This window comes from Triturus cristatus, chromosome 3_2, assembly GCF_964204655.1.
Source record: "Triturus cristatus chromosome 3_2, aTriCri1.1, whole genome shotgun sequence".
In the NCBI taxonomy this organism is placed as follows: domain Eukaryota; kingdom Metazoa; phylum Chordata; class Amphibia; order Caudata; family Salamandridae; genus Triturus; species Triturus cristatus.
This window is the reverse complement of record NC_140584.1, coordinates 310,454,366-310,472,998: the sequence shown is the minus strand read 5'-3', so window position 1 is coordinate 310,472,998 and position 18,633 is coordinate 310,454,366. Positions and strand designations below refer to the sequence as shown.

Here is an 18,633-nt window from a genome sequence, read left to right as displayed (position 1 = left end):
TCGGTAGCCACAGTGATAACGGATGCATCCACTTTAGGGTGGGGTGCGCATCTGGGGGATCTGGAAATCAAGGGTCTTTGGTCTCCAGAGGACAGGTTGCTTCACATCAACCTTTTGGAATTGCGGGCGATACGTTTGGCACTCAAGGCCTTCCTCCTTTCCCTTCGCGGTCAGTCGGTTCAAGTCCTGACGGACAACACTACCACGATGTGATATGTCAACAAGCAGGGAGGAGTGGGTTCTCATTGTCTCTGCAGAGAGGCTCTGCGTCTCTGGTCCTGGGTTCAGGATCATCAGATTTGTCTGATGGCAAATCATCTGGCTGGAGTTCTGAACGTGCGTGCAGACAGTCTCAGTCGGCAATTCTCTGCCGACCACGAATGGAGGCTCCATCCGGAGGTGGTTTGTCATGTCTTTCGGACGGGTGGACCTGTTTGCCACTCACGAACGCTCACTGCCAGTCATTCTGCAGTCTCCAGTATCCGATGCAGGGAACTTTGGGGGACGCGTTTCAGTTGAGATGGGACTCAGATCTCCTTTACGCGTTTCCTCCCATACCTTTGATTCCTCGGAAGATTCGCCAAGACTGGGCCCAAGTCATATTGATCGCCCCGGATTTGCCAAGAAGGGTGTGGTATACAGATCTTCTCCACCTCTCCTCGTGCCCTCTGCTCCGTCTCCCTCTCAGGGCAGACCTCCTCTCGCAGTCGCTGGGGCAGGTTCTACACTCCCACCTCCAGAGCTTACACCTTTATGCCTGGAGATTAAACGGGGCAACCTGAATTCTTTTTCTCTCCCGCCTGACGTGGTAGACGTAATTTTGTCTGCCAGGCGTCATTCCACCAAGTCTATCTATTCCTATAGGTGGTCCAAATTTGTCCTTTGGAGAAAAGTCTATTGACCCTTTGAGGGCTCGTTTATCTAACATCCTTCAGTTTGCTCTCTCTTGCTCAGCAAGGCTTTGCTGTAGCTACTGTGAAGAGTTATTTATCGGCTTTGTCGGCATTCCTTTGCTTGCCGGATCAGCCGTCCTTGTTTAAATCGCCTATTGCATTACGGTTTATTAAAGGCCTGACCAACAAATTTCCGCCCACTCCATTTATTGTGCCTCAATGGGACTTAAATCTTGTCTTAACTAACTTGATGGGTTCTCCCTTTGAGCCCTTGCATAAGTGTCCCTTAAGGCTATTATCTATCAAAACAGTTTTTCTCATTGCCATTACCTAGGCAAGGAGGGTAAGTGAGCTTCAAGCTCTGAGTTCAAAACACTCGTTCTTGACCATTCATGCTGAAAGAATGGTTCTCAGGACCAGGGCTGCTTTTCTGCCTAAGGTGGTAACTCCTTTCCATCTGTGGCAGTCCATTACCCTTCCTACCTTCTATCCTCCCTACCTTCTATCCTCCCCCCTCACCCTTCCAAGGAGGAGAAGCGGCTTCACCGCTTGAACCCTAAGAGGGCGGTGAGCTTTTACGTCGATAGGACTAAAGACTTTCGAGTGGATGACCAGCTCTTCGTGGGCTTCATTGGCTGCAGGAAAGGCAGAGCTGTGCACAAACGCACCCTTTCCAGATGGATTATCTTGTGTATCAAGATATGTTAATCTTTGGCCGGTAAGGAACCTCCAAAGGGTATAAGGGCTCATTCTACCAGGGCAAAGTCTTCTACATCTGCCTTATCTAGAGGTGTTCCTGTGGAGGACATTTGTAGAGCGGCAACTTGGGCCTCTCTCCACACTTTCGCAAAGCATTACTGTGTAGATACCGAGGTGAGGAGGGACGGACACTTTGCACGTTCCGTCTTTCAGGATTTTTTGGTATAGAAGGGTGGACACCCTCCTACGGGAGTGGGACTGCTGTGGGAATCTATTCACAAGGTGAGGAATCCACTTGCAGATGTATCCATCAGAAGAACAAGTTACTTACCTTCGGTAACGCTTTTTCTCTTGGATACTGTATCTGCCTGTGGATTCCTCACTGACCCACCCGCCTCCCCGTTGTCCAGCCTTATATACCTACAGTAGTAATGTGTTAAATTTATCTTTTAACCGTCAAAGGAAGTGTTATTTATTTTGCTTTCCTGCATGGTCTTCACACTGTGTGTGTTGATTTGTATATTCTGTACTGTGTATACTGTATATATATTGTTGTCGGTCCGTCCGTGTGCCTCGACGACACGAAAAAAAGGGTGGAACTGACTTCATCACGCCGACAAGGTCTTCTTATGGATCCAGTGACGTCAGCGGAGCCGCGTGCGGAGCCGTGCTTCTGTGACGTCGTCCTCGTCGGCGTGGAGAGCTACAAAAGTTTCCGAATGTTTCTGGCGCAGGGGATATTCACAAGGTGAGGAATCCACAGGCAGATATTGTATCCACCAGAAAAAGCCTTACCGAAGGTAAGTAACTTGTTCGTCAGTGCGCCGGTAGGGGCATATATGGCTCCGCTGACGTCGTCTGGGCGGAGTCGTGCGGCACCGCCCCGGCGCGCAGAGGTGCTACTGCGGAAAGTTTGCCAGATCCAGACTGACGCCTGGGGATATTCTAAGTTAAGTAATCTGCGGCTAGACTAGTGTCTCTACCAGATACATCGCAACAGTAACTCGTTCTTTGAGAATCCAGCACATGGTTTCTTTACTGCTTATGGATTAGGACAGAATACCAATAACTAGGATTACAAGCAAGTGACTTTTCCTTACTGAGGCAAGGCTTAATCGAAAAGTTGCATCCTCTTGGAGGGGGGGGGGAAAGTGGCACAAGTGTAACTCTGGTATGACAAGCCAGGATGTCTGTTGGTATTTTATCTTTGTCATATCTCTAAAGCTAACACCACGCTGACATGACTGGAATCTGTGTGGCAGGGCTATTATACTTCCTCAGTAGATGTCAGTTATGTACAAAATGGTTACACTGGCATGGTGGGGTCCTGTCTGTAACCTTAATGTTGCATTGATATGATTAGTAGCATATACCTATGGTTTCTTTTAGATTATTATATTGGCAATCTCTCTCCTTCAGTTTATTCCTGTGGTCTTACATTTAGTTTTCATTTTCTAGCTCTCTTCTCAGAACCAGGATTTGATTGAAAGGAACCTGACTTTGCAGGAGCAGCTGGAACAACAGAATCATGACTCTGTGCCTCCCGACGATACTACAAACCTACTGAAGCAACTGTACCGAGACATGTTCTGGTGTTTGCAAGATCTACAGTCTGTCTGCAGCACCATCTTTCAAAGATCACAGGGCAGGGACCCCAACCTGTCGCTGCTGCTCGGCATACACTGTAAGTGGGCATGGAAAGGTGTACATTGTGTAACCGGATTTGTACAAATCCAAAAGCTCAAATCTCCCATTTATCCTTAATATACTGTTTATTAGCAGAAAGCAGCGCCTCTTCCAAATATCTGAACATGCCCATATTACCCCAAACTCTGCGATCTGTGTGTTTAGTGTATGCTTTACACCAGAGCCCTAAGCTACCCCCATCCCTGCCCGTACTCCTTGGCTCTCACCAATAATCTGCTTGTGCTTTAAATGCACACAGTACAGAACCAATCTTCCTTTAACTCACTGATCTTCTCTGGATACTGGAAAAACACAGGCCAAAGACCCCAGTGACTGATTAGGCAAACACACGTGGAAAGCTTCACCCTCTGACCAACCTCTGTTTACTGATATGGGATATCCGTGCTTGGCTTCTGAAATCATATAGGCCGACTTGCCAAGTGAGGGTGGGGGGGGGGGGCTTGGGGAACTGTACGCTGTCACCAATATTCTGATACTGCCTAATGCCGGATGTCATACCAATGTGCACGCAAAGCTTATATCTGCATTCTGCTTCACTGCACTTAGTTTAACTCAGGGGTTCTGTCAAGTAGTTTGACTCCCTTTTCCGTCAATTCACTCAAGCTGTTAAAACTGTAGACCACTCTAAAGTGAGGCAAGGGTCAGTGCTCCAGTGGAGTACACATGAAGCTAAATAGTATTAGCAGTTTATTTTGTACAAAGTGTGTGAGATTAAATAATTGCTTGCTTCTAAATCTCTGGGGTGCTAATGTTCTGATGGATACATCTGCCAGTGGATTCCTCACCTTGTGAATATCCCCTGCGCCAGCAACATTCGGAAACTTTTGTAGCAGTTCACGCCAATGAGGTCGAAGACGTCAGAGGCACGACACTGCTCGCGACTCCGCTGACATCACCGGCTCCATAAGAAGACCTCGTCGGCGTGATGACATCAGTTCCCTTTTTTCCGCGCCGTCTACGCCAACGGATTTCGGCAATCTCTATCTGTAGCTTCACTGTTGCTTTGTGTTTCTACTGGATTTCTCTGTTCTTTTTTTGAAAAAATGTCGACAAAGAAATCTGGCTTCAAGCCCTGTCGTGAATGTGGAAAACATATGTCGATCACGGATCCACATGACGACTGTGTATGGTGTTTATCATATGACCATGATGTGGAAGGTTGCTCTTGCTTTCGCAAGATGAGCTCCAAGGCTCTCAAGGAAAGGGAGGCGAAACTCTTCATCGCAAGGATGAAAAAGGAGAAGAGAGGAAGTCGAGGTCACGATCGAGGTCGGCGTCGAAGTCTACTTTGAGGCATGCTTCGAGATCCAAGAAGCACAAAAAGAAGAGGAGACATTCTTCTCGACATCACTCTGACAATAGTTTGGCGTCGAAGTCGCCTACTCGACTCCGTAAGGACTCTGTGTCTCCTTCACCCGTTCCGGATTCGCCTGCTGGTCCTTCTTCTCCAGTGGCTTAACCGGCTCCGGCTACATCTCCGACGACGGTTCCATCTCCGACGACGGTTCCATCTCCGACGACGGTTCCGTCTCCGGCCCCGGATTCATCTCCGGCTCAGTGTCCGGCTCCGGTTGAGGAGCTTCAAGCACCGGGTGAGTCTTTGATGCCACAAATTCCACCGCCGGCGCCGGTTGGCCCGAGTTCGGTGATGCCAGATCAGTACCCTGCGTTCCCTGGACCGGGTCAGGACCCCACGCATTATTTAAATGCTATGTACGGTGTATTTTCGAGAGCCATGTACTCCACTGGTGCACCTTCGGGTCCGATGGGTCCCATGACCTTCAGTTTGGGGGTGCCTCAAGCCTATCCACCGGCCCCCTTCATGCCATTTTTTCCGGCGACGCAGTCTTGGCATCTACCGGCACCAAGGACATTGACGCCATTCCCTACTTCGCCGGCTCGACCTCGTTCGACGCCGGCTGCTCCTGTGGATCCGTCTGATTCGAACACGGCGCCGCCGACGCCGCTTGTACGAATCCGGTCCAGGAGGGAAGCTCAACGGGTGCTTGATGAGAGAAGGTACCTTCTGGAAGAAGCAGAAAGAGAGCTTGTGGAGTCGGATTAAGTTTTTGAGGAACTTAGAGGCTATTGGATTGGATTTGTCTCCTGAGTGGGAAATTACTCCACCTTCCGATGAACCCTCGAAGGATGTGGCTCCATATCATGCAGTCATTAGGAAGGCAGCTGAACTGTTAGATCTTCAGTTGCCTACTTCTGAATTTAAATCAAATATTCTAACAGAGGTACTGCATTCTCCTACTACAGTTTCAGAGCCATTATTGCCTTTTAATGAGGCCATTATAGATCCTCTGTTGGAGGTGTGGCGTAAGGCTTTTTACTGCTCCCGCAGTTTCTAGGACAGTTGCTAGGAGGTATAGGGCAGCTCCAGGGGACCCTGAGTTCTTAACATCACATCCATCGCCTGAGAGCCTGGTGGTTCAGGCTGCTTGTTCAGGAAAATCTAAGGGTGCTTTTCCTCAAGTTCCAAGTGACAGAGGCTAAAAAGCTAGATCAGTCGGCCAAAAAGGTCTTCATCGGCCAGTATGGCCCTTAAATCGACAAATGCTACTTGCCTTTTGGGACGCTATATTCATGCGCTCATGGACTCTGCAAAGAAACTGGCACCAAAACTATCTGAGGAGGATAGGGTTGGCTTTAATGAGGTCTTGACGGATGCCCAGGCAGCAGCACGCCAGGTGATACAAAGTGGACTGGACAGGGCGGATTCAATGGCAAGAGTCATGGGGTCTTCTGTTGCCACTAGGAGGGGTGCGTGGCTGAAGTCTTCTGAGTTTTCCCCGGATGTACAGTCAACACTGTTGGATTTGCCATTTGATGGCTCTGGATTATTTGGCAAAAAGGCGTATGCTGCTCTTGAACGTTTTAAGGAAAGCAAGGCTACGGCTAAGTCTTTGGGCCTTCAATCCCAGTCAAGGGGATTGTTTAAAAGATACAGGGGTTTCGGAAGGGCAACCTTTCGTTCCTACAGGCAGACCCAACAGCAACAGCAGCAACGCTCTCTGTATAAAGGATACAGAGGTAGAATCAGGGGTCGCTCACGTGGCCGTCAACTCTCCTCCTCTTCCGCCCCTCCTTCCACCGCAAAGCAGCCCTAGATCCACCATTCTGGATCATGTTGGTCCCGTGGGGGGCCGGCTTACCCATTTTCTACAGGATTGGGAATCTGTAACTACAGATCTTTGGGTTCTAGATCTTGTAGAAAATAGGTGCGCCCTTCCCTTTCGGGAATTCCCGCAAAATTACCCTCCTGGTCAAGGGGCTTGCTCAGAGAACCACCGTCTTCTCCTACAGGAGGAAGTCCTGAAGTTATTACAGAAAGGTGCGATAGAGGTGGTTCCAGAGCAGGAGAGGGGTCAGGTATGCTACTCCTGGTATTTCCTGATTCCGAAAAAGGACGGCAGATTGCGTCCGATATTGGACCTCAGAATCTTGAATCTTTTTCTAAAGCAAGAGAAGTTCAAGATGCTCACCCTGGCTCAGGTTCTTCAAGCGCTGAATCAGGAGGACACGATGGTGTCGATCGACTTGCAGGATGCGTATTTTCACATCCCCATCCCGAAGTCGCACAGGAAGTATCTCCGGTTTACGGTAGGGTCGCAACATTATCGGTTTGCGGTCCCTCCGTTTGGTCTTACTACTGCACCCAGAGTCTTCACGAAGGTGATGGCAGTGGTGGCAGCCCATCTCAGAAGGTCGGGGATCTCTGTTTTCCCCTATCTGGACGACTGGCTGATCAAAGCGGAGTCGCCAGAGAAGGTGCTACATCATCTGCAGGATACAACTCAGCTGTTGTTCAGATTGGGTTTTTCGATCAATGTGCCCAAATCTCACCTGGTGCCCTCTCAGCGCAACCTGTTCATAGGTGCGGTACTGGACACTACTGTGTGTCGAGCATTCCCTCCTCCTCAAAGGATTCTCGACATACAGGAAATGATTCCTTTGTTTTACAATGGAGCGGTCGTTCCAGTTCTGAAGGTCCTTCGCCTGCTCGGTCTGTTTGCTTCCTGCATTCTGTTGGTCAACCATGCACGCTGGCGCATGAGGGCGCTCCAGTGGTGCCTCCGCAGGCAGTGGTATCAGCACGATCTCCAGAGAAGCTGTAGCGGATATGTCTTGGTGGAGCATGGAGGGCAATTTGTCTCAAGGAAAGCCCTTCCATCTTCCTCCATTGGTGGCCACAGTAATAACGGATGCATCCACTTTAGGGTGGGGTGCTCATCTGGGGGATCTGGAGATCAAGGGTCTTTGGTCTCAAGAGGAAAGGTTGCTACACATCAACCTTCTGGAATTGCGGGCGATTCGTTTGGCACTCAAGGCCTTCCTCCCTTCCCTTCGCAGTCCGTCTGTTCAGGTCCTGACGGACAACACTACCACAATGTGGTATGTCAACAAGCAGGGAGGAGTGGGGTCTCTTTGTCTCTGCAGAGAGGCTCTGCATCTATGGTCCTGGGCTCAGGACCATCCGATTTGTCTGATGGTAAATCATCTGGCCGGAGTTCTGAACGTGCATGCAGACAGTCTCAGTCGGCAGTCCTCCGCCGACCACGATTGGAGGCTCCATCCGGAGGTGGTTCGTCACGTCTTTCGGACGTGGGGAACTCCTCGGGTGGACCACTCACGAGAACGCTCACTGCCCGTCATTCTGCAGTCTCCAGTATCCGATGCAGGGAGCGTTGGGGGACGCGTTTCAGTTGAGTTGGAGCTCACAACTCCTTTACGCGTTTCCTCCCATACCCTTGATTCCTCGGGTTCTGAGGAAGATTCGCTAAGACCGGGCCCAAGTCATATTGATCGCCCCGGATTGGCCAAGAAGGGTGTGGTATACGGATCTTCTCCACCTCTCCTCGTGCCCTCTGCTCAGTCTCCCTCTGAGGGCAGACCTCCTCTCTGTCGGAGGGGCAGGTTCTACACCCCCACCTCCAGAGCTTACACCTTTATGCCTGGAGATTGAACGGGCAACCTGAACTCTTTTTCTCTCCCACCTGATGTGGTAGATATAATTTTGTCTGCCAGACTTCATTCCACCAAATCTATCTATTCCTATAGGTGGTCTAAATTTGTACTCTGGTGTGGAGAGAAGTCAATTGATCCTTTGAAGGCTCGTTTATCTGACATTCTGCAGTTTGCCCTTTCTCTTGCTCAGCAAGGCTTTGCTGTGGCCACTGTAAAGGGATATTTATCGGCTTTGTCGGCTTTCCTTTGCTTGCCGGATCAGCCGTCATTATTCAAATCACCTATTGTTCTACGATTTCTCATAGGCCTCACAAACAGGTTTCCTCCTACTCCCTTTATTGTGCCTCAATGGGACTTAAACCTTGTCTTGACTTATCTTATGGGTTCTCCTTTCAAGCCCTTACACAAGTGTCCCTTGGGATTGTTGTCTTTTAAGACGGTTTTTAGGTCTCGCCGAGCTATCGCGTAAGCGATCGCTATGCGAGACTATTGTATGGGGCTCCCAAAAGTGCTCCCAAAAGCGGATTGCATGGCGAGCACGCGCACAATCACGTGCATCGTGCCGCCATGCAATCCGTTTGGCATCCTACTTCAAAGGGTCCGCTCCCCTGCCTGGAATGCGCTCCCCTGCCAAGCGCGCGTACCACGCTCCGCTGGGATTGTCTTGTTATTCCGATGCTCTCAAAGCACCTACGCAGCTGGGACAAAGTCCACAAAATGGCAATCCCGCCTTTGATGCATAATAAAACAAATAAGTCAAAGGCCTCCTCCTGCCGGCGGCCGCTCATCTGCTCTCGCTGGATCAATTGTGCCCAGCCGCGCGCGTGTTACTTCGCCACAACTGCTCATCTATCGGCGCTCCTGAAATAGCGCGGGGGGAGGGGGTACAATACTCCAAAACAGATGCTCGGTGATGAAGTCTAGTCTGTAATTTACAAGCGAGTCTTGTTGGCCTTTATCCACGCACAGCTAAATCGGTGGCTTCTAATAACGGAGCAGAACAAAGCCCGTCCTGCTGCGGTTTTCATCTGCAATTATTGCCTCTAACTTCCCAATTGCCCACAACGATTAAAGAACGAGACAATTGTCTCGCTTAAGTGAACGCGTTAACTGGGTGATGACGTCACACAGGAAGGGAGTCACGTTGGAGGTAGGCGTACATGACTGCATATGTGGTCACCGACCTGGACACAACCAAAGAGCCTAGTGCCTGACATTTTAAGAGTTATCACGGAGGTGTGGAAGCAGCTGAAGGGTCGTACCTGGCTCTGGCTGACCCTAAAGTCCTGTTGCAATCTCGAGCCAATACTAGGCCAGGCAGAGGCGATCTGTGGCTTCTGCCGCCCACCCACTTTACCTAAATCGTCATTTTCTACAGTCTCTTATGCTCACCCAGGGTGTGGCTTGGCCAGTAGGGTGTAAGTTTCAGACTGTCCACTAATTACATTGAGTAAAACGAATCACGTCCTCATCCGTCTTCCTAGATGCAGTCCTTAAGCATAAGATGCTTCTCCTTTCTGGCAGAAAGAAAAACAAGCATTGGCATAGCCAGTAGGTCTCGCCTTTGGGACCTTAAGTGTTTAGCCATGCAACAGTTGATGTGGTTGCACCAAGGATATTGTGCTGCATAACTAAATACTTATAAGGTCCCAAAAGCGAGACCTATTGGCTATGCCAGTGCTTGTTCTCATTGCAATGACCTCGGCAAGGAGGGCAAGTGAGCTTCAAGCTCTAAGTTCTAAACCCCCATTCTTGACCATTCATGCTGAAAGAATGGTACTCCGGACCAGGGCTGCATTTTTGACTGAGGTGGTAACTCCCTTCCATCTGGGGCAGTCCATTACCCTTCCTTCCTTCTATCCTCCCCCTCACCCTTCCATGGAGGAGGAGAGACTTCACCGCTTGGACCCTAAGAGGGCGGTGAGCTTCTACCTTGACAGGACAAAAGACTTTCGAGTTGATGACCACCTCTTCGTGGGCTTTGTTGGCTGCAGGAAAGGCAGAGCGGTGCACAAGCGCACCCTTTCCAGATGGATTGTCTTGTGCATCAAGATTTGCTACTCTTTGGCTGGTAAGGAACCTCCAGAGGGTTTAAGAGCCCATTCCACTAGAGCGAAGTCTTCCACTTCTGCTTTGTCTAGGGGTGTTCCTGTGGAGGACATTTGTAGGGCGGTAACTTGGGCCTCCCTCCACACTTTTGCAAAACATTATTGTTTAGACTGTGAGGTGAGATGGGGCGGACATTTTACTCGTTCCGTCCTTCAGGACTTTCTGGGATAGAAGGGTGGACACCCTCCTCCGGGAGTGGGACTGCTGTGGGAATCTATTCACAAGGTGAGGAATCCACTGGCAGATGTATCCATCAGAAGAACAAGTTACTTACCTTCAGTAACGCTTTTTCTGGTAGATACAGTATCTGCCTGTGGATTCCTCACTGACCCACCCGCTTCCCCGTTGTCCACCCTTGTATACCTTCAGTATATGATGGTTTTTCAATATGTATTTGTGACTGTCCAAGGCAGTGTTATTTCTTTTGCCTTTCTATTTATTCTCCACACTGTGTGTGTTGCTTGTATATTATGTACTGTGTATATATATTGCTGTCAGTCCGTCCGTGTGCCTCGAAGGCACGGAAAAAAGGGGCGGAACTGACGTCATCACGCCGACGAGGTCTTCTTATGGAGCCGGTGACGTCAGCGGAGTCGCGAGGGGTGTCGTCCCTCTGTGACATAGTCTTCGACCTCATTGGCGTGGACTGCTACAAAAGTTTCCGAATGTTGCTGGCGCAGGGGATATTCACAAGGTGAGGAATCCACAGGCAGATACTGTATCCACCAGAAAAAGCGTTACCGAAGGTAAGTAACTTGTTCATTAGTGTTAAAGTTACTTTGCCTCTTTACAAAGTGTCAGAGCCTCTGGATAGAAAATGGGAGAGGTGGGTTGGTACCCTGCAGGCCTTTCTTCCCTTCAATTCTCACTGATTCTAAGCCTCAAGAACTTAGGTGTTCGAAATGTGTAAAAAAAAAAAAGTGGCCTAGAATCTTTTAGGTTTTAAGGCTTTTTGCCCAAGACTTTTACCACAGACCCAGGACACCCATATGCAAATCAACCCCGTTTTGAAAGAGCAGTCTCCAAGGACTTAATTAGCATCCAAATAAGTACTTAACAATGGAAAAGTAAGATGGGCAAGATGAAGGATAGAACGGAGGAAGAAGAAAAGTAGTGCAACGCATGAAATCTTTTAGGTGTTCAGTACCAACAGTTTTTAGGGGACTAAAAATCCTAGCCCTCCCATTTTCCTCCACTTTTGATGTGTGCGGGATGCTTTGACTTGGACTGCGCACTGATCAGTTGTTGTGAGTTACTTTACCCGAGGGTGGCACTCCTGGTCCACCTTCCCCAAAACAATGTGTTGTCTAACTGTGCTACAATTGGGTAAGGACTTTAGCCCCCTTGAGTAAATGGTACCCAAGGTACCTAGTGTATGAGTGCTAAAGGTCCCAAAGGACTGCAGCATATCTTATGCCACCCTAAGGACCCACACAAATTCCACACAGACTGCCATTGCAGGCTGTGCGACATGGTGCAAATCATGAGTGAAAACATGACTTGGCCCCTGTGTGTCATGCCAAAGTCACTGCATCTAATATATGTAAGCCACATGTACAGTATGCCTTTGAGCCCTAAGGCAGTGTGCATTACATTTTGTGAGGACATATCTGCATGAGCAAATATGCCCCTGTGATGTCTAGTTCTATTGCTGCATATTGCAAATGAGCAGGGAAGCCTTTTTAAGGTATATACTGGGCACTGGTCAAAAAGAGTTCCCCAGCTAGGTAATGGCTTCACTGAAACATATAGTGTTTAGTATCAAACACCTCATATTAATAAACCCACACTGATTCCAGGATTGGATTCATTTTTTTAAAACCTACCAGCCATATAGTGTGCCGGTTGACTGGTCCAGTTCAGCCTGCCACCACAGATGAGTTTCTGGCCTGCAGGAGTGAGTCCACGCTCTCAGGAGGTCAGGAACAAGGCCTGCTCTGGAGCAAGGTGTTTTACACCTCCTCCAGGAAGGCTGGTAAATTAGCATTCCAAGGCAGGGAGCTTCAAAGAGCCCACCACCTTTTGATATGCAAATCTTTCTCTTCTCTCAGATGAGGGGATGCCAATTCCCCCTGACTAGGGCCCTTTTGGCACCAGGACAGGTGGGATATTTACTAGTCGGAGGCATGTCCACCCTCAGGCTAGTTCCTCCCCTGAGGTGGGGTTCCTGATGTGGATACAAAATTTAAGGGAGTGGACCACTTGTCCTGTGTAGCCAGGGTCTTGTTTACTGTTCTTTCCTTCGTAAAAGAACCCTCATAACTATACACAGGTACCAGAGGCGGCATGAACTAGGTTACCGCTTAAGTGTAAAAGTGCAGCATCATCATCGGGTCTTTTTTGAGTGTACGCTGCCCTCCACCCGGAGGAAGACCTTCTGGTTCAACAGTAGTGTCCAGACATGAAAAACAAAAAATGTGAGAGGGTTCGCATTTAGTGGGTTAAAATCTCTTGGTCATTGTTTCCATAGTGACTTTATTCTTGAAAGCTTGATCAGAGAGTTAAAAGAAAGGAGTGCGGGGTGAGACGGGGTTACTAGTCTTCCGTACTAGTCATGATGTAGGGGTCAACATGTTTCAGCCTTCTGCATGGGTCTAAAGGCTTTCATCAGGACCGTGGTTTTTAGGAAGGCGCTTTGTCGCTCCTAAAGTGAGAGCACTTGTCACTTGTTTTGATTAAAGGGGTCAGATCAATAGTATCTGTACCTCAAGCTGGATTGGTAACATTCATACGTGGATGCCCGGAGGCAGGACGAGAATTCATTTCGATTCTCGCACGTTTAGTGTCTGCATCTGCCTCTTCTCGCGGTACACCCAATCCAACCTTTGGGTGTACCGCGAGAAGAGGCAGATGCAGACACTAAACGTGCGAGAATCGAAATGAATTCTCGTCCTGCCTCCGGGCATCCACGTATGAATGTTACCAATCCAGCTTGAGGTACAGATACTATTGATCTGACCCCTTTAATCAAAACAAGTGACAAGTGCTCTCACTTTAGGAGCGACAAAGCGCCTTCCTAAAAACCACGGTCCTGATGAAAGCCTTTAGACCCATGCAGAAGGCTGAAACATGTTGACCCCTACATCATGACGAGTACGGAAGACTAGTAACCCCGTCTCACCCCGCACTCCTTTCTTTTAACTCTCTGATCAAGCTTTCAAGAATAAAGTCACTATGGAAACAATGACCAAGAGATTTTAACCCACTAAATGCGAACCCTCTCACATTTTTTGTTTTTCATGTCTGGACACTACTGTTGAACCAGAAGGTCTTCCTCCGGGTGGAGGGCAGCGTACACTCAAAAAAGACCCGATGATGATGCTGCACTTTTACACTTAAGCGGTAACCTAGTTCATGCCGCCTCTGGTACCTGTGTATAGTTATGAGGGTTCTTTTACGAAGGAAAGAACAGTAAACAAGACCCTGGCTACACAGGACAAGTGGTCCACTCCCTTTTGATTTTTTGCATTATACATAGGAAGCCGAATGGACCACAGCTTCTTTCTCCCTCCCTTTGATAATTTGTGATACAAAATTTAAGTCATCTTTGTGATGGCAGAATTGGGATCTCTAGGACAGGGTTAAGCCCACTTCCCACAGAAAGCTGTAATATAGGGGGCAAAGTGACCCCAGGGGTAAGTAGCCCATTGGCTACTATCCTACACTCACCTAACACCCCTAAATCTAGTATTTAGGGAAGCCCCTGGCACCAGGAAATCAGACTTCTGCTGACCTAAGAAGGACACCGAAGCGCTGAGAGTAGCAAGTACAGGGGAGAAGCAACTGACTAGCTGGCCTGTCTGCCGCCAGATTGCTCTAAAGTAGTCTTGTCCTGCAGCTGCTGTGCCTTCAAAAGCCTGGGAGGACTGCCTGCCTTCAACAAAGACCCATGAACTCCTGTGGAGTAACAGGGCTGCTTCCCTGCATCTGCCAAAAGAAGTGTGAGGACTCTGGACTAGCGCAAACCTGACACGGGAATGTGCCCCCTAGCCAGAGTTGAAGTAGGCAAACGGTGACAGCGTGGTCCCCCGACCCTCCAGAGATAAAGCCCACCTTGGGTTTGCCTACAGTAGACTCACCGATGCCGCCTGCAGCCTTTGCACTGTCCCCTCTACCGCGAGTTTCTACGGTGACGAAAACCCAACACCTCTGCACCCACCCCACCCTGACCCGAGGAGAAGCAGACCTAAGGTGTCCCCACATCCCCAAGCATTATGAGATGCGAGTCCCCTTGTTGGGTCAGCCTGACTGGTCTCCCAATCCCAACCTCTGTGCAGGTGGACTTTTCCATATTAAAGTGAAATTGACACCGGACGCGTAACACACTTCTGCACTTGGGTGCTCCAGAGCCTCCCGAGGTGACCTGTTGGTGTGGCCTTGGACCTTACCCCATACTCCTCTCAAGTCCAGAAGATTAGCTTCTTAAGTTGTTAAGTGCCCGAATACATTACATGTTTTATCCCCCCATAGGATAACATTACCACTACCAAAAATTGCATGGTCAACTTTTGAAAACTGTAAAAATTCATGACTCAAAGTACTTACCTGATTCTGATGAGCTTCGTCAACAAATCACTGTGATCCAGCACTCCACAAGGTCACTTTATGATCATAAAATATGTCTGTCCATTCAGCAGGTGTTTCAAAATTATTTCTTTATTGGGTTCTTTTCTTCTTTACATATATAAAAGACACATACAGCGTAGCCGACGCGTTTCGTCCCGGAGGACTTCTTCAGGGCAAAGATTGAAATATACAGGGCTTTGTCTTATTTCCCTCCAACATTGCGAATTGTAGCGAAGCCTTCCTCTAATCGGCCAGGACTCGGTAAATTACCTTTTTTCTCTATATTTATATTATACTTGGGTGATCACAGTTCATCAAATGCGGCTTTCGCCTATGTAGGTTAAGGTAATGTCAGTGTAGTAGAGCAGAGCAGATTCACCCCATCCAGCGGTCTGGATGACACCAGAGCCCCACGTGTAAGAGGAACACTAAATGTTCTGCGATAAAGAAGGCTCGGGGAGCTATTTCAATGACACAGAGGACATGGAAGATCAGTGGCAGGATCTTGATGCCACATCACCGGAAGAATGAGTTGACACTTATTCGTTGAGGCATTCATCCCTGAACAACACCACCATGTATACTCTGGTGGTCACAAGAGCATTAGACAAGTATGGGTTCCAGCTAAAGGAAGAAAAAGAAAACTTGCAACTCTGATTTGGGAAGATCTAGTGATTGTTGTGAAGAAAGTACAAGAGGAAATGACATCGTAGGCAGACCTAACTCAGATGGTGAAATCACCACGGATGCCTCGCATATGGGATGGGCAGGACACGTGGGGAGATTCCACATCAAAGGGGTCTGGAAAGGGGAAGAAGTGATCCAGCAAATAAATATACTGGAAATCAAGACCTGTCAGAAATGCTTTTGGGGCTAGGAAGACAAATTATGTCGAAAGTTGGTACAAATACTGACTCGCAACCCAGCAACAACATTGTCCCTCAACAGACAGGGAGGTACAATATCCTTGATGTGATGCTTTCAAGACTTGCACAGGAAACCTAGCAGTGGGACATCCAAAGAAAGACAACACTAAGAGCAATTCACCTTCCAGGAGTGGGCAACATGGAAGTGGACAAACTCAGCAGGCAAGTAACCGTATCCCATGAGTGGGAACTAAACCGGAGATTTGTCGAAAGTATGTTTTTAGGTGTGAGAGCCACAACTTTGTGTCCAGGCACGCACACCCTGATGAATGTACTTTTGAGAGACTGGTCTATAAAATGTGCATACGCTTCCCCCCCAATCCCACTAATATTGTTAGTGATAAGCTACTGCAAACAGTCTCCCATGACACTAATCCTCATTGCCCAAATGGGCGAGGCAAACCTAGTTTTCAGACCGAATAGAGATGGCACAGGACAGCATATAAAAGTTGCCAGTCTCATACAACTTGCTATCCATGCAGAAGGAAAATGATTGTATTTCCGGGTAGAGAGAGGCAGCGGCAGAACAAGTCCCCAAACCTCCCAGCACAAGAGCGGGATTTTACCTCCTGTACCTGATGGGTTTCCTCTTAATGAGTAAACAAGGTTCAATTTGAACTTCTTAATGCCGGTTGGACCAATCAATCCACCCTAACTTGGGAGTCCCTTAGATATCAGGGTCCCCACACTTACACTAGGTCCTGTTGAAAGCCCACCTGACCCTTAGGGGCACGACATAGGGCTGAAACATGTTGACCTCCCTTTTTTTGGACTATTTCACAAAGTGCACTAGACCCTAAAGCGTCTATTACTGCACGAAAAGCGTTTTTAATAAACTCGCACCCAGTTCTATTAAAATTTATTGACTGGTCGGACGAGTTTTTATCTCGCACTCACTGGGATCACTTCACCACACACGGGTACTTTTTTATTACCACGATCACTACTGAAAAAACCAGAGGCAAAAAACCTCCGGGTGGAGGAAGCACACAGTAACCCAATGATGATGCTGTCACGTTGTTAAGCATAAGCGGATAATCGAACATACCGCTGGAACACCACTTGCAATAAACGTGATTGAGGGTTTCTTAACAGTCTCTGAACTACTGTTGCTAACTTTGGTTCTTTCAGGACCAGTGATCCACTCTCTCCTGATTTTAAAGATTTTGAAGGAAAATGATCTCCACCTAGAACCCAACTCTCTGAGCTTAGCCCGAGAACATAGAATTCAGACATATAGGTCTTCCAGAGCTGTGAAAGTACTAAGGAAAACACGAAGGCCAACTACAAGATAATGCCACGCTTCCAAATGAGAAAAGTATGTGAGGTGTTGCCAAAGGTCTAGCGTGTTAAAAAACAGGTATCTGGTAACTGTAGTGTCCCGACTCCTCTACTAGACCGAAAACTGACCTATGCCTCTCTGAAGGTTCACTTGGGAGGATGACCATGAGGAGGGGGAGCTTGCAGATACAGACCAAGAAAGGAATGATTACCTTATTCCCACTCAGTCTAACCCATCACCAGTCCCCATCGATTCACCATCTGAGGACATCAGTAATTTTCACAATTTACTGGACAGGGCTGCCAAGATATTTGATTTGCCAATGCCAACTTCCCAAACAGAGTGCTTTCTTTATGGTTTCAAAGAACCCTTTAGGAAGTCAGTGCGGGCCAATCCCATTGTTAACTACATATGGTAGGAGGGCCTCAAAATCATGAAGACCCCAGCCACAGTGACTCCGGTTCTTCCCAGGTTGGAGAAAAAATATAAGGCTCTACAAAATGCTCCAGCCTGGCTTGACGGCCACCTGAACCTTGACTGTTATCTCTCAGGCTGCTCAGAGCAAATCCAAGAGCCCAACTGCTCCGATCACAATACCTCCGGATAAAGAAGGCAGACACTTTGATAATGCAGGCAAACACTTCTCAACAGTGTCGGGTCTTAAGGTCGGGATAGCTAATGCTTTAGCAATCTTGGAGCGCTATGATCGCCAGATGTTGTGCGATCTAGCTCCATACATTGATCAGCTTCTGGATGACGATAAGACAGAAGGCAAAAAGATCTTCCAGGAACATGGGAGGGTATCCTCGGAGGTTATAAACTGCGCAATGTTAAAATAGCATTTAGATCGCTGGGAGGAGCTGTAGTCTTAAGTCTCCAAGTTTGGCTCTGGGCCACATCTTTGCACCTGGAAGTGAAGAACAAAATGCTTGAACTTCCTTTGATGGAGAGGCCCTTTTTGGGAAACATATTGATGAGGCTTTCCAAGATATAAAGGACACTGCCACGGCCAAGTTGTTGGGGACGCTTCAGTACCGTAAGGTTACCTTTCCGGGGGAGGGGGGGCATGAGTTAGAGGTCTTCCATCATATAGAAGTGGATACCACCACTATAGGTATCCCTCTTACGCCTCCTCTACTCAACCATATCTGCCTCAATACACCCAGCGTCCTCATCAATCTGCAGCATACTCCAGATCTGCACACAGGGGAAGAGCAGGGCAACAGTGGAAGGATTCCACACACCCAACAGTAGCGAAACATAACGGATCAGTGGGTTCTCAACCTTAATCAGTTTGGCCATACTTGGGAGTGTATTCAAATTCCACCATGCACTCCACCCCGCTTACCTCTGCATCTCCTTAATTTTCTTCTAAACAAAGGAGATTTCATGGCCACTCTCGACCTACAGGACGCATACTTCCACATCCCCATCCACCCATCACACAGGAAAGTATCTCCGATTTGCTATAGCCAGG

The 18,633-nt window shown here is 48.3% G+C and overlaps 1 protein-coding gene across 2 annotated transcripts in view; it reads left to right on the top strand.

Annotated features, from left to right (window-relative positions):
* The window catches only part of CEP85 (centrosomal protein 85), a 300,410-nt gene that overhangs the window by 275,695 nt on the left and 6,082 nt on the right, over positions 1 to 18,633 (top strand). The window contains exon 13 of one of the 2 annotated variants that reach the window (XM_085647752.1): positions 3,051 to 3,276. The exons of the other annotated variant lie outside the window; for it this stretch is intronic. Coding sequence (XP_085503878.1) covers positions 3,051 to 3,276 — 226 coding nt within the window. The remainder of the gene's footprint in view (positions 1 to 3,050; positions 3,277 to 18,633) is intronic. 2 annotated transcript variants of the gene reach the window in all.